The following is a 15,057-nucleotide window of genomic DNA, read 5'->3' on the forward strand; positions in this document are numbered from 1 at the left end:
GTGAGGACATCACTAATGAATTACAGGATGCCCAACCTGGCTAACAAAACCAATTTGTAGTTCTAACGCAGTTGGGTCTACACAAGACCTGCCCGGACGTTCTCCAGTGACAACTCACACTGGGCTGCGATTCCACCGCTACCAGCACCCCTTTGATATCTTGGTCATTCTTCATGTGTGAGGCTAGACAGTGTCAGCTGTGACTTAGTGGGTAGCACTCTCACCTCCTGAGTCAGAAGGTTGTGGGTTCAAGTTCCATTCCAGAGGTTTGAGCACAAAAATCTAGGCTGACACTCCCAGTGCAGTGCTGAGGGAGTGCTGCACTGACGGAGGTGCCGTCTTTCGGATGAGACGTTAAACCGAGGCCCCGTCTGCTCTCTCAGATGTACGTAAAAAATCCCATGGCACTATTTCAAAGAAAGTAAGGGGAGTTATCCCCAGTAACCTGGCCAATAGTTATCCCTCAATCAACAAAACAAAAAAACAGATTTTCTGGTCATTATCACATTGCTGTTTGTGGGAGCTTGCTGTGTGCAAATTGTACTGCTGCGTTTCCCACATTTATAACAGTGACTGCACTCCAAAAGTACTTCATTGATTGTAAAGCACATTCGAACATCCTGAGGTTGTGAAAGACGCTATATAAATGCAAGTCTTGTCTTTCTTTCAGCAGTTGACTATTCAACTCGGAAAGGTACCACTGATGATTCCATTCTGTCCGCCCCGACCATTCACAGACCAATGCGGCACTTTCTGGCAGTGATTAACAGCAGGATCTCTGGCTCTTTTCCCACCCTCTCTCGGGCCCAGGGTCCGAGGAGCAAACTGCCCCTTCCACTGAGCTGAACTTTCTTCCAGCACCTTGCGAGGTCACGACAAGAGAAGTTACAGCCGCGCTCGGTGAGAGCTGTCAGTGGAGTGGTGTTTATTCGGGTCTCGCACTTCCTCGGCACCATGCTGACGGCTGTCTGAAGGAAAACTTCACCACACTGTTAAAAAAACACCCCCTAGGCCCCTTCAACCGCATGTTGGGATGTCGGACTGGAATAAAGGAGCTCCATTATCTTGCTGTCCTGGCTTGTGCAGCCTCAGTGTAAACTACTTCAAATTCCACCCTGCAAGACACAGCCTGACTATATCTTACATCATTTGCTTTCGCTGCTATCCAAAGTCTCATAGACATCAACGTATTTATCCCTCCATTGCTCAACTGGTCCTAGAATCAACAACAACTTGCATTTATATAGCGCATTTAATGTAGTGAAACTTCCAAGGTGCTTCACAATGGTGACATCAAAACAAACACCGAGCCACAGAAGGAGATGTCATTGGTCAAAGAGGTAGGGTTTAAGGAGCGCCTTAAAAGGAAGAAAGAGGGATAGAGAGGCGGAGAGGTTCGGGAGGGAATTCCAAAGCTTAGGTCAGCTGAAGGCACGGCCGCCAATGGTGGAACGATTAACACCGGGGATGCGCAAGAGGCCAGACTTGGAGGAGCGCAGAGATCTCGGAGGATTGTGGGGCTAGAGGAGCTGACAGAGATAAGGAGGGGCGAGGCCATGGAAGGATTTGAAAACAAGGATGAGAATCATGGAATTGTGCAGCACAGGAGGTCGCCATTTGGCCCATCTTGCCTGTCCCCATCCCTGAACCTTACCCCCATATCCGTTTGAATGTTTATTTCTGAAAGCTATTATGGATTCTGCTTCCCTTGTTGTTTCTGGCTGGGCATTCCATGTTCCAACAACCCTCCGTATAAACAAAATAAAGCCCCTCCCAAATATCACCCATCGGACTTTTGGCGATGACCTTCAATGTCTGGCCTCCAGTTACTAACTCACTGGCTAGTGGAAATAGTTCTTGTCCACTTCTTATCAAAATCCTTCATAATATTGAACAACTCCATCAGTTTCTTCTTAACCTTCTCTTTATCATTTTGAGGCATCTTCAAGACACATCTAAAGTGTCAGTAGGCTCGCCCGCAGTAGGGTCTACTTTGAAACCCAAGACTAAACACCATTTTTTAATCTTCAATTTAAAAAATAATTTGCCTGTTTGATACGATCAATGTGCAGTACTGCTCACCAAAGGCAATCGAGAGCTGATTGGTCATGGTGAATATAAGAACATAAGAAATAGGAGCAGGAGTCGGCCATTTGGCCCCTCGAGCCTGCTCCGCCATTCAATAAGATCACGGCTGATCTGATCATGGACTCAGCACCACTTCCCTGCCCGCTCCCCATAAACCTTCACTCACTTATCATTCAAAAATCTGTCTATCTCCACCTTAAATATATTCAATGACCCAGCTTCCACTGGTCTCTCGGGCAGAGAATTCCAGATTTATAACCCTCCGAGAGAAGAAATTCTAAATGGGCGATCCCTTATTCTTAAACTATGCCCCCTAGTTCTAGATTCCACCACGAGGGGAAACATCCTCTCTGCATTTACCTTGTCGAGCCTCTTCATTATCTCATATGCTTCAATAAGATCACCTCTCATTTTTCTAAACTCTAATGAGTATAGGCCCAATCTGCTCAACTTTTCTTCATAAATCAAATCCTTCATCTCAGGAATTAACCTAGTGAACCTTCTCTGAACTGCTTCCAAAGCAAATATACCCCTCCTTAAATAAGGAGACCAAAATTGCACGCAGTACTCTAGGTGTGATCTCGCCAATATCCTGTACAGTTGCAGCAGGATTTCTCTGCTTTTATACTCTATCCCCCTTACAATAAAGGCCAATATTCCATTGCCTTTGTACAGTTGCAGCAGGATTTCTCTGTTTTTATACTCTATCCCCCTTACAATAAAGGCCAATATTCCATTGCCTTGCTGATCACTTGCTATACCTGTATACTAACTTTGTGTGTTTAGTGCACAGGATCCCCAGGTCCTCCTGTACTGCTGCATTTTGTAATCTCTCTCCATTTAAATAATAATTTGCTTTTTTATTTTTCCTGACAAAGTGGATAACCTGAAGTGAAGAAAGACTTGTATTTCTATAGCGCCTTTCACAACTTCAGGATATCCCAAAGTGCTTCACAGCCAATGAAGTACGATTTGAAATGTATTCACTGTTGTAATCTATGGAAATATGGCATCCAATTTTTGCACAGCAAGCTCCCACAAATGTCAATGATGTAAATGGCCAGATAATCTGTTCAAGCAATGTTGGTTATGGGAGAAATATTGGGCAGGACACAGAGAAGAAATCCCCTGCTCTTTTTCAAAATCTTTACATCCACTTGAGAGGGCAGACTTGGTTTAACATCTCATCCGAAGGACGGTTCCTCTGACAGTGCAGCACGCCCTCCGTACCACACTGGAGTGTCAGCCTGGATTATGCACTCGGGTCTCCAGAGTGGGACATGTGAATCAGAGGCAAGAGTGCCACCATTGAGCCATGGCTATAATAAGAACATAAGAAATAGGAGCAGGAGTAGACCATTTGGCCCCTCGAGCCTGCTCCGGCATTCAATAAGATCATGGCTGATCTGATCTTGGCCTCAGCTCCATTTCTCTGCCCGCTCCCCATAACCCTAGACTCCCTTATTGTTTAAATGGTAGATGTGTACGCTGGGAATGGATTGGTCAAGCCAGAGGTGCATGCTGGGAAGTATAATCAGCAATCATTGAGCGCCACAGTCATTTGTGAACAGTGGCCAGCGATGGCTTTTCTTTCATGACTCACAAGAGCTGACTATAATAATAATAATAACTTTTATTTATATAGCGCCTTTAACGTAGTAAAACATCCCAAGGCGCTTCACAGCAGTGTTATAAGGCAAAACAGATAAATGTGACACTGAGCCACAGAAGAAGAAATTAAGGGGAGCATGAAAACAGACTCGACCAAAAGCTTGGTTAAAGGGATAGGCTTTAAGGAGCGTCTTAAAGGAGGAGAGAGAGGTAGAGAGGCGGAGAGGTTTAGGGAGGGAGTTCCAGAGCTAAGGGCCCAAACAGCTGAAGGCACGGCCACCGATGATTGAGCAGTTATAATGAGGGATGTTCAAGAGGGCAGAATTTGAGGAGAGCAGACATCTTGTGAGGTTGTGGGGCTGGAGGAGATTACTGAGATGGGGAGGGGCGAGGCCATGGAGGGATTTGTAAACAAGGATGAGAATTTTAAAATCGAGGCGTTGTTTAACCGGGAGCCAATGTAGGTCAGAAAACACAGGGGTGATGGGTGAGCGGGACTTGTCATGAGTTAGGACACGGGTTGCTGAGTTTTGGATCACCTCTAGTTTACGTAGGGTAGAATGTGGGAGGCCAGCCAAGAGTGCGTTGGAATAGTCAAGTCTAGAGGTAACAAAGGCATGAATCTTGGCCAGGGCTCGGGCAGGGGAAAGAGGGCAGTTTAGGACTCCCAACTCCCGAAACAGGTGGGCATCAATGTACCATTGCACTGATGGCCTTTTCCTGTCAGAACACTAAGGTTTCCACAACTGGCAACGTAGCTATATGGCATCGCTGCCCACTGGTGCACCAGGTGTTTAACCGCCCCTTTAAGTACCAGGTGGCCAGGATTCCTAACTCATGACACCAGGTTTCCTGCAGGTTTGCATCATGCTCCCCTTCACATAGCGAGCAGGAACAGACTCGAGACTCGGCCGAGATACTGACACTTGATGAGTGGACTATGTGTTTGTTTAAATATTTCAAATCTGACTCAGCCTCCTCGGGCAAAGATCCTTCGCAACAGCTCCATGACTGTCGGCGAGCTGCCTCATCTCTCCGATCCCACCTGTAAACAGCCTTCTCACACTATGACAAGCTGTCCCAGCAGATCCAGGCCAAACTAAAAAGAAAGCAAGTACTTGTACATTTATATATAGTGCCTCTCCTGGCCTCAGACGTCCCAAAGACCTTTACAGCCAATCCATTACTTTCTGAAGTGTGGTCATTGTTGTAATGTAAGAAAAGCCTGTAAAAAAATCCCGTGGCACTATTTCGAAGAGGAGCAGGGAAGTTCTCCCCAGTGTCCTGGCCAATATTTATCCTTCAATCGACATCATTAAAACAGATTATCTGTTCATTCATCTCAGTGCTATCTGTGGGAGCTTGCTGTGCGCAACCTGGCTGCCGCATTTCCTGCATTACAGCAGTGACTACACTTCGGAAGTACTTCTTTGGCTGAAAACATTTTGAGGTGTGAAAGGCGCTATACAAATGCAAGTTATTTCTTTTTTCTTTTCCCTTGTTCCTTTATTAATTGGAGAGACAAGAAAAGTAGAAGGAATCGTACCGAATCCCAGCTTGGTCTTGACCCTACAACCGGGCAGGAGATCAGCGACACATGGGGAGGCAAGTCTGTTGAGGACCACAAGTAAAGGACCAACACTTGCTGTCTAGGCCAACACAAGAAAAACAGCCACTTGGACAAAATTGCAGACTGTGGACCTTTGTGGATCAAATAGAAAAAGTGAGTATGCAGGTACAGCAAGTAATCAGGAAGGCAAATGGAATGTTGGCCTTTATTGCAAGGGGAATGGAGTATAAAAGCAGAGAAGTCCTGCTACAACTGTACAGGGTATTGGTGAGGCCACACCTGGAGTACTGCGTACTGTTTTGGCCTCCGTATTTAAGGAAGGATATACTTGCATTGGAGGCAGTTCAGAGAAGGTCCACTAGGTTGATTCCGGAGATGAGGGCTATGACTTATGAAGATAGGTTGAGTAGGTTGGGTTTCTACTCATTGGTGTTCAGAAGAATGAGAGGTGATCTTAATGAAACATAAGATAATGAGGGGGCTCGACAAAGTGGATGCAAAGAGGGTATTTTCACTCATAGGGGAAACTAAAACTAGGGGGCATAGTCTCAGAATAAGGAGCCGCCCATTTAAAACTGAGATGAGGAGGAATTTCTTCTCTCAGAAGGTTGTAAATCTATGGAATTCTCTGCCCCAGAGAGCTATGGAGGCTGGATCATTGAATATGTTTAAAGATGGGGATAGACAGATTTTTTGAGCAATAAGGGAATAAAGGGTTATGGGGAGCTTATTAAATGGCGAGCAGGCTAAAGGGGCCAGTGGTCTACTCCTGCTCCTATTTCTTATGTTCTCCGGATGGACCACCACCTTTGGGGGAGGCCAGGAAATCTACTGGAGCTCGAGGGGAAAGTACTTCTGCGCTCTGTTGACGGGTAGATCTCAGATGCATGGCAACAGAAAGTGAAGTGGAAGGACTCCATCCCATTTACTGAAATGGAATATGTGGCTTCTCTCTGTCTAACCTCACTGTGTCAGCTGTGGCTGAGTGGGTAGCACTCTCGCCTCTGAGTCAGAAGGTTGTGGGTTCAAATCCCACTCCAGGGACTCGTGCACAAAAATTCTAAGTTGACACTCCAGTGCAGTGCTGAGGGAATGCCGCACTGTTGGAGGTGCCGTCTTTTGGCTGAGACGCTAAACCGAGGCCACATCTGCCCTCTCAAGTGGCGTAAAAGATCCCATGGCACTACTTCAAAGAAGAGCAGGGGAGTTATCCCTCAATCAACATAACAAAAAAAACAGATTATCTGGTCATTATCACCTTGCTGTTTGTGAGCTGCCGCGTTTCCCACATTACAATAGTGACTACACACCAAAGAGCTGTAAAGCGCTTTCAGAAGTCCGGTTGTCGTGAAAAGCGCTATATAAATGCAAGTCTTTTTATCTTTTCCTATTTTTTCTTCTTCTTTTTCCAGACTTCTCGCAACCCTACCCGTCGGTCTCCACCCATGTTGTTGTTTTTTTTAAGGACGCCAGGTGCCATACAGGAACAGCTTGGAGATTAAATTTCCCTCGGATTTTCTCTCTGCCTCTGTGGGTAAATGGCAGGTTAGCCCGAGCCGAGGGTGCTGAGATCCGGAGCCGAGCAGACCCACAACCTAACCCGCCCATGGGTCGTCTCTGCCCTACTGGCGTGCTCCATATCACGAGCCAGCACACGGCCTGCTTTTAGTTGCTCCTCTGTTCTCTGAGCGCACAATCAGGCAGACAGCCATGACATTTCCTTTCACTCTCCACCCTGCCTCCTGGCACTGACTCATCTATCAGGCCCCACAGCAGGGAGATTAGTCAGAAACACTGTTCCATCCTGTCTCTCCCCAACCTGCCACCTCCAGCCCGCTCCGCCGTCAGTCACGCAGACAGACGTCAGGACATTGAATGACTTGTTCAGCAGCGGCAGTACAAGGACACCCTCAAAGCCTCCCTGATAAAGTGCGACAACCCCACCGACACCTGGGAGTCCCTGGCCAAAGGCCGCCCTAAGTGGAGGAAGTGCATCCGGGAGGGCGCTGAGCACTTCGAGTCTTAACGCCGGGAGCATGCAGAAATCAAGCGCAGGCAGCGGAAAGAGCGTGTGGCAAACCAGTCCCACCCATCTGTCCCACCTGTGACAGGGACTGTGGCTCTCGTATTGGACTGTTCAGTCACCTAAGGACTCATTTTAAGAGTGGAAGCAAGTCTTCCTCGATTCCGAGGGACTGCCTACGATGATGTTCAGCAGCTGCTTGTCCCATAACGAACCGAACCACTGGCTCGGAAACCTCCCTGCGGTCCAGTACCAAAACCACAGTCAGACTCCGAAAGTGGACATGCATCCAAAGGACACTGGCGCTGCTGTGCAAAAGAGCAGCCAGACGCCCTCCGACCAGGCCTCTCCCGCTCGTGGGGGCCATTCCAATTCCCAGCCTCACGGTCCGGAGGTGCTGGGAGGCTGCTGGCTACTGCGTTCCGCAGCCTCCGCTCGGAAGGGGCTGGCCACTGCCGCCGCAGCCCGCCTCCGCTGAGCGACACCCCCTTTGTGAGCATCCCCCAATCAGAAAGCCAGGAACATGACATTGGCGGAAGAATCGAGAGCAAATGCACTGCAATGCCATGTTTGTGGCCGAACCCGCCCGCCTGTGACTGGGGAGTTAGCCCAACGCCGCATGCTGGCCGGTAAGGACACAAAAAATTAACCACAGCAACCCTACTGAATTACATAGAACTTACAGCATAGAAACAGGCCATTCAGCCCAACTGCTCTGTGCTGATGTTTATGCTCTACACGTGCCTCCACCCACCCTCCTCCTCCCACTCCAGTGCCGTGCTGAGGGAGCGCTGCACTGTCAGAGGTGCTGTCTTTCGGATGAGATGTTAAACCGAGGCCCGATCTGCTCTCTCAGGCGGACGTAAAAGATGCAATATAATGTGGATAAATGTGAGGTTATCCACTTTGCGGGCAAAAACACGAAGGCAGAATATTATCTGAATGGCGGCAGATTAGGAAAAGGGGAGGTACAACGAGACCTGGGTGTCATGGTTCATCAGTCATTGAAAGTTGGCATACAGGTACAGCAGGCGGTGAAGAAGGCAAATGGTATGTTGGCCTTCATAGCTAGGGGATTTGAGTATAGGAGCAGGGAGGTCTTACTGCAGTTGTACAGGGCCTTGGTGAGGCCTCACCTGGAATATTGTGTTCAGTTTTGGTCTCCTAATCTGAGGAAGGACATTCTTGCTATTGAGGGAATGCAGCAAAGGTTTACCAGACTGATTCCAGGGATGGCAGGACTGACATATGAGGAGAGACTGGATCGACTGGGCCTGTATTCACTGGAGTTTAGAAGGATGAGAGGGGATCTCATAGAAACATATAAAATTCTGACGGGACTGGACAGGTTAGATGCGGGAAGAATGTTCCCGATGTTGGGGAAGTCCAGAACTAGGGGACACAGTCTTAGGATAAGGGGCAGGCCATTTAGGACTGAGATGAGGAGAAACTTCTTCACTCAGAGAGTTGTTAAATTGTGAAATTCCCTGCCGCAGAGAGTTGTTGATGCCAGTTCATTGGATATATGCAAGAGGGAGTTAGATATGGCTCTTACGGCTAAAGGGATCAAGGGGTATGGAGAGAAAGCAGGAAAGGGGTACTGAAGGAATGATCAGCCATGATCTCATTGAATGGTGGTGCAGGCTCAAAGGGCCGAATAGCCTACTCCTGCACCTATTTTCTATGTTTCTATGTTTCTATCCCATGGCACTACTTCAAAGAAGAGCAGGGGAGTTTTTCCCAGTGTCCTGGGGCCAATGTTTATCCCTCAATCAACATAACAAAAAAACAGATTATCTGGTCATTATCACATTGCTGTTTGTGGGAGCTTGCTGTGCGTAAATTGGCTGCCGCCCTTCCTACATTACAACAGTGACTACATTTCCAAAATACTTCATTGGCTGTAGAGTGTTTTGAGACATCTGGTGGTCGTGAAAGGCACTATATAAATGCAAGTCTCTCTTTCTTTGCGCCATCAAACCCTATCAGCATATCCCTCTATTCCATTCTCCCCCATGTGTTATCTAGCTTCCCCTTAAATGCATCTGTGCTATTCGCCTCAACCACTCCTTGTGGCAGCGAGTTTCACATTCTCACCACTCTCTGGGTAAAGACGTTTCTCCTGAATTCCCCATTGGATTTATCAGTGACGATCTTCTATCATGAGTCCTAGTTTTACTACATAACCAGTGTTATCACAGCAATTCTCCCAAATGCCGTGGTGAAATCTGTAGCATCGGGAACAATGGGGAAACAACTGTGCATCAGGATTGAATTCTTGTTCTATATGCTGAGACGCCCATTGAATGGCCAAAGCCCACAGCACAGGCCATAGAATCATAAAAATCATAGAAATTTACAGCACGGAAGGAGGTCATTTCGGCCCATTGTGTCCGCGCCGGCCGACAAAGAGCTATCCAGCTTAATCCCACTTTCCAGCTCTTGGTCCGTAGCCCTGTAAATTATGGCAAGTACTTTTTAAATGCGGTGAGGGTTTCTGCCTCTACACACTACGCAGAAAGAGTGGAGGAATTTAAAAAACAGCCATAGCCCATGCTCCTGACTGCTATCCCGGGGGAAGATGAAGGTCCATGGGAATCGGAGTAGGAGTGGATCGGTTATGATGCCGCCCCCCCACCCGAATGGTCCAATATTCTGCTGACACTCCCTGCTTTGGGCTCACATGTGAAGCACGGCCCTGTTTGGTCGAGATACTGGGCAGCAGCCAGCACACAGGGGGACTGGTGCCCCCGCCCAGTATGTGTCGGCACCTTCGGGGAAAACACATCCGTCATTTTGGGAACTTCTTTCAGCTCCTGACATGCAGCTGACGGAAACTGTACAAAAACAAAAACCTCAAGCCGCTGGAAACACGCAGGAGGTCAGTCAGCAGTGAAAGACAGGCTAATGTTCCACGTGTCAGCCCTTGATCACAACCCGTCGTCCATCCGACACACAGACACTGTCCCTTTTCAGGTATTGACAGACCTGCTGTTTATTTCCAGCAGTTCTCGCAATATGTTTTCAAAGTCATGCCCAGCCGTCCAACTTCATTCCGGCATTTTCTGTGTTCTGTCTCTCGTTCCTTTGATAAGCTTGGGTACCGCCAGTAAATGTGACATATGAGAATAAAAGTGTTTAGTAATGGTAAGATTGATTCTGTATATATATATCTAGAAATGTTAAAATGTAGATTATATGTAAAGGCTGCAGTGTTAAAACAAAATGGATGACGTCCCCAAGTTCATGTTAGCATGGCTTTGAAACGCACCAAACTATTAATTGGAAAGCCATTAACCTAATCAAGGAATGGCACCGGCCCTCCAGACAGACAAATGTATGAGAAGAAGCCAATCAGGAACAGCCCTGGAAATAATACCCAATCCTGAGGCTTTCTGAGAAACAATGGCCATAAGGGGTATAATAATCTACTGGGCTGCAGTAATACCTGCCCTCCTGTATGGCTCAGAGACATGGACCGTTGACATCTCAAGTCGCTGGAGAAATACCACCAACAATGTCTCCGCAAGAACCTACAAATCCCCTGCGAGGACAGATGCACCAACGTTAGCGTTCTCGACCAGGCCAACATCCCCAGCATCGAAGCACTGACCACACTCGATCAGCTCCGCTGGGCAGGCCACATTGTTCGCATGTCAGACACGAGACTCCCAAAGCAAGCGCTCTACTCGGAACTCCTACACGGCAAACGAGCCAAAGGTGGGCAGAGGAAACGTTATAGGGACACCCTCAAAGCCTCCCTGATAAAGTGCAACATCCCCACCAACACCTGGGAGCCCCTGGCCAAAGACCACCCTAAGTGGAGGAAGTGCATCCAGGAGGGCGCTGAGCACCTCGAGTCTCGTCGCCAAGAGCATGCAGAAACCAAGCACAGGCAGCGGAAAGAGCATGCGGAAAACCTGTCCCTCCCACCCACCCCTTCCCTCCACGAATACCTGTCCCACCTGTGACAGAGACTGTAATTCCCGTATTGGACTGTTTAGCCACCTAAGGACTCATTTTAAGAGTGGAAGCAAGTCTTCCTCAATTCCGAGGGACTGCCTATGATGAATAATCCAAACAAAGATTGCTGGGTCTCTCTTCTCCTTAGCACACGGCAATTGCAGGAGCCTCCCTCCACAGCAGAAGTAAAGATGGACGCCATGTGCTTTGCCAGAGGGACGTAAAGTATACCATTTTATAAATCATTATTGTAGCATCATTGTATCTGTTGTAACTAAGTAGATCCATAGGATAGCTGACAACTGCTGATAGATGTGCACGTGTGTGTGTTTAATAAACTATTCCAAATTGTTTTAAAAGAATCGTTCTTGCTGTCAATTTAATGCCAGAGATTTAGAAATCTTACAGAAAGCACTTTGGCGCACTAAAGTAAAAATATTGCAGCGAAAGGCTGTGGATGTTGGGGGTCAAACTGGTGCTTTCAAGACACAAAGGTTGATAAATTTTTGAAGGGTTTCAAGGGATATGGAGCAACAGCTCAATGGAGTTCAGATACAGGTCAGCCCTGACCCAAATGAATGGCAGAGCAGGCACAAGGGGCTGAGTGGCCTCCTCCTGCTCCCAATTTTGATAATTTCTGTCTCATGTACTGAAGCCGGAGAGTCAGGATCGATCTTAACTCTAAGGGGACTGTGTGATGCGGGTCCTGCTCCAAACCTAACAGCTCATTTTATTTTCAATGGGGCAGATACCATCACCTTGCAGCATGTAAACAAATACTGGAGAACGCTTTGTCAAGGTGATGCCCTCTTCAGATAAGCAGTATGGGCCATTTAAAGAGGTTGAAACTGTTGCCTGGGGCATTGCTTTATCCCACGGCCCAGATTGATTTATGGCACTGAGGGGTCAGCAGGGTTAATGTCAACAGGATGTTGTCAGTACTCACCCGTCCGAATCCTGGTAATTAACGTTCAACCGCTTTGTGGAGCCCAGAAGCTCTGTAATTGAGAGAAAGAGAAAAGTGAATGAGACAGGAGGACACTAACTCTGTTAATGAGATAATGAGACACAGTAACTGTTAGAGAGAGAGAGACACAGGAGATTTTTTACTTCCCGACATGCTGGGAGAAGGGGTTCCCCCGCAAGACAGGTTCTCCGACTGGAAGTTAGGCTGATTTACAGGCTTGGCTTCCAGTGGGGTGGGGAACACTCCGGAGCAGGCTGAAGGGACCGGGTAGGTCCAATCCAGTGAGACGGTCCGAACCCCGGGGAGGGGTCCGATCCAGGGTGGAGGAGGTGGGTCCGATCGTGGGGGAGTTTGTGGGGATTGGGGTGGGGGGGGGGGAAGCACCCCGGCTCCTCCTGGCCCGGAACGAGCACTCTCCAAGACCATCCTCACCTCGCTGCCATGTTTCCCGAGGCCCGGGAAACCCACAGTCAAACCTGCAGACTGGTTAAATCCAAGGCTTCCAGCTCATTATATTTATAATGCCAACCCGGCTCCGGGAAACGGGTAGGCTGCCCGTCCATTGTGCCGCCTCCGCAAAACACGCAAGTGGCCGGTGCGGAGTTGGCTTCCCGACATGCTTCGATCATTTTGTCCCTTTCACCCGCCTCCCGCACCCACTCCCACCTGCCCACCCACTTTAAAACTCTCCCCATATTACTCTGTTCGAGAGAGAACAAGGCACACTCTGTTAGACAGAGTGACACACTATCTGTTAGTGCGAGTGTGTCTCTCAGAGCAGCGAGAAGCACAAGCTTACCAGCATCAGGTGAGGCCTCTAAGCCAGATTACAAAATTATCACAAACACTTCCATTTGGGGAATTCATAGATTTCAAATTGAACCACAAAAGAACACAGTCAACAGTATGAAGCATGTCGGGAAGCCAACTCCGCACCAGCCACTTGCGTGCTTTGCGGAGGCGGCACAAGGGATGGGCATTGTTACTGTCAGAAAAATTCACTTGCTCTTTATTGGTCACCTTAAGTTAACCTGGAGTGAGCTGTAAATGGCAGCCCCAGTGACTCCCTAATATTTCACCCAGTGTTAGCAAGGTCAGAATGCAATCTCCAGACACAACACACTGTTTGGAGAGACAGAATCTAAAGCTCCACTGCTGGGTATCGGATCTGGAGTAATGAGCCCAATTCTGGTCTCCGTATTATAAAAAGGATATAGAGGCACTGGAGAAGGTGCAAACCAGATTTGCAAGAACTGAGAGGTTATCAGTAATGTTTCATCTAATTTCTTTTTTCATGCGCATTCCCTTTAAATGTGCGTGGCCGCATATGGGCCGTATCTCTTCCAGCTGCAGCAGCTGACGCGGGACCTCCCAATTGGTGCACAGCCTTAGGGGGAACGTTGGTTATAATTATCAGGAAGGACTAAGCAGGCTGGGGTTCTTTTCTCCAGAAAAGAAAAAACTGAGAGAGCACCTGACAGAGGCCTTTATGATGATGAAGGGGTTTGATAGGGTAGATGCAGATAGGGTAGACGCAGAGAAGGTGCTTCCACTTGTGGGGGAGACCAAAACTAGGGGCCTTCAATATAAGAAAGTCACTAATAAATCCAATAGGAATTCAGTTGGAACTTCTTCACTTGAAGAGAGTGGTGAGAATGTGGATCTCGCTACCACATGGAGTAATTGAGACAAACAGCATAGATGTCTTTAAGGGGAAACGAGATAGGTACATGAGGGAGAAAGGAATAGAAGGATGTGTTGATAGAAAGGGTGAGATGAAGAGGGGTGGGAGGTGGCTTGTGTGGAACATAAACACTGGCACAGACCACTTGGACCCAATGGGCCTGTGTCTGTGCTGCCACCTGGCTGTTATTGGCCAACGCAGTACAGCCAAGGGATGAATTTCACCCCCGCCTACTGAGTTAGTCACCGAGGAGCTGCTCTCTGGGATTTCTTAAACTATGTGGAACAACACAGTGCAACATCAAGCTGTAATGTTCCATTTTAATAAAAACCATCAAACTGTCAAGGATTTTGATCAAGTGGGATTCAGTTCTCTCTATTTGAGCGAAACACCATCCATTCTGTAACCACAACACCCACCCAAATCTAAAGAATAATCAACATTTATTTACAAGTCTCTGTTTGTTGCAGTGAGATGAAGTAAGGCAGGTGGAGGCTCGTGTGGGGCACAAACACCAGCGAAGACCCGTTGCTGTTTCTGTCACGTAAATACAAAATAATATGCTATACAAATACCAACTGTTGTTCTCACCTTCTTCCTTTAGTTTTCACTTGTTTCTCGAATGTCAGCCTAGAATTTTGTGCTCAAGTCCCTGGAGTGGGACTTGAACCCACATAATCAGAGTTAAGGTGATTGGTAAAAGAACCATAAGTGACATGAGGGGGAAACCTTTTTAATTCAACGAGTGGTTAGGATTTGGAATGCACGGCCTGATAGGGCAGTGGATACAGATTCAATAGGAGCCCTCGAAGAGAAATTGGATAAATATTTGAAGAAGAAAAAAATTGCTGGGATACGGGGAAAGAGCGGGCGAGTGGGACTAACTGAACTGCTCTTCGAAAGAGCTGGCGCAGACTCAATGGGCCGAATGGCCTCCCTTCTATGCTGTACTATTCTATGATTCTACAAATCTCACCCACCCTACTCTCCCTCAGCAGGGGGACTAAATCACGCTCTCCAACATGGGGAAGATACTCAATTCTCATCTAGGAATGCCCACCTTGAAGAAATTCTGCTCTTCCCTCAGAAGGGATTTCCGTTTGTCACTTTTACCTCGTTACCATCTCATTTTAGCCCATCCCTTTTGTCTC

The 15,057-nt window shown here is 47.7% G+C and overlaps 1 protein-coding gene across 8 annotated transcripts in view; it reads right to left on the reverse strand.

Annotated features, from left to right (window-relative positions):
- Positions 1 to 15,057, reverse strand: part of LOC139226617 (caskin-2-like) — a 260,876-nt gene that overhangs the window by 121,942 nt on the left and 123,877 nt on the right. For all 8 annotated transcript variants that reach the window (XM_070857494.1, XM_070857493.1, XM_070857490.1 and 5 more), the window contains one exon: positions 12,202 to 12,253. In XM_070857494.1, the coding sequence (XP_070713595.1) occupies positions 12,202 to 12,253 (52 nt within the window). The remainder of the gene's footprint in view (positions 1 to 12,201; positions 12,254 to 15,057) is intronic.

Source organism: Pristiophorus japonicus, chromosome 16 (genome assembly GCF_044704955.1).
Source record: "Pristiophorus japonicus isolate sPriJap1 chromosome 16, sPriJap1.hap1, whole genome shotgun sequence".
NCBI lineage: Eukaryota > Metazoa > Chordata > Chondrichthyes > Pristiophoridae > Pristiophorus > Pristiophorus japonicus.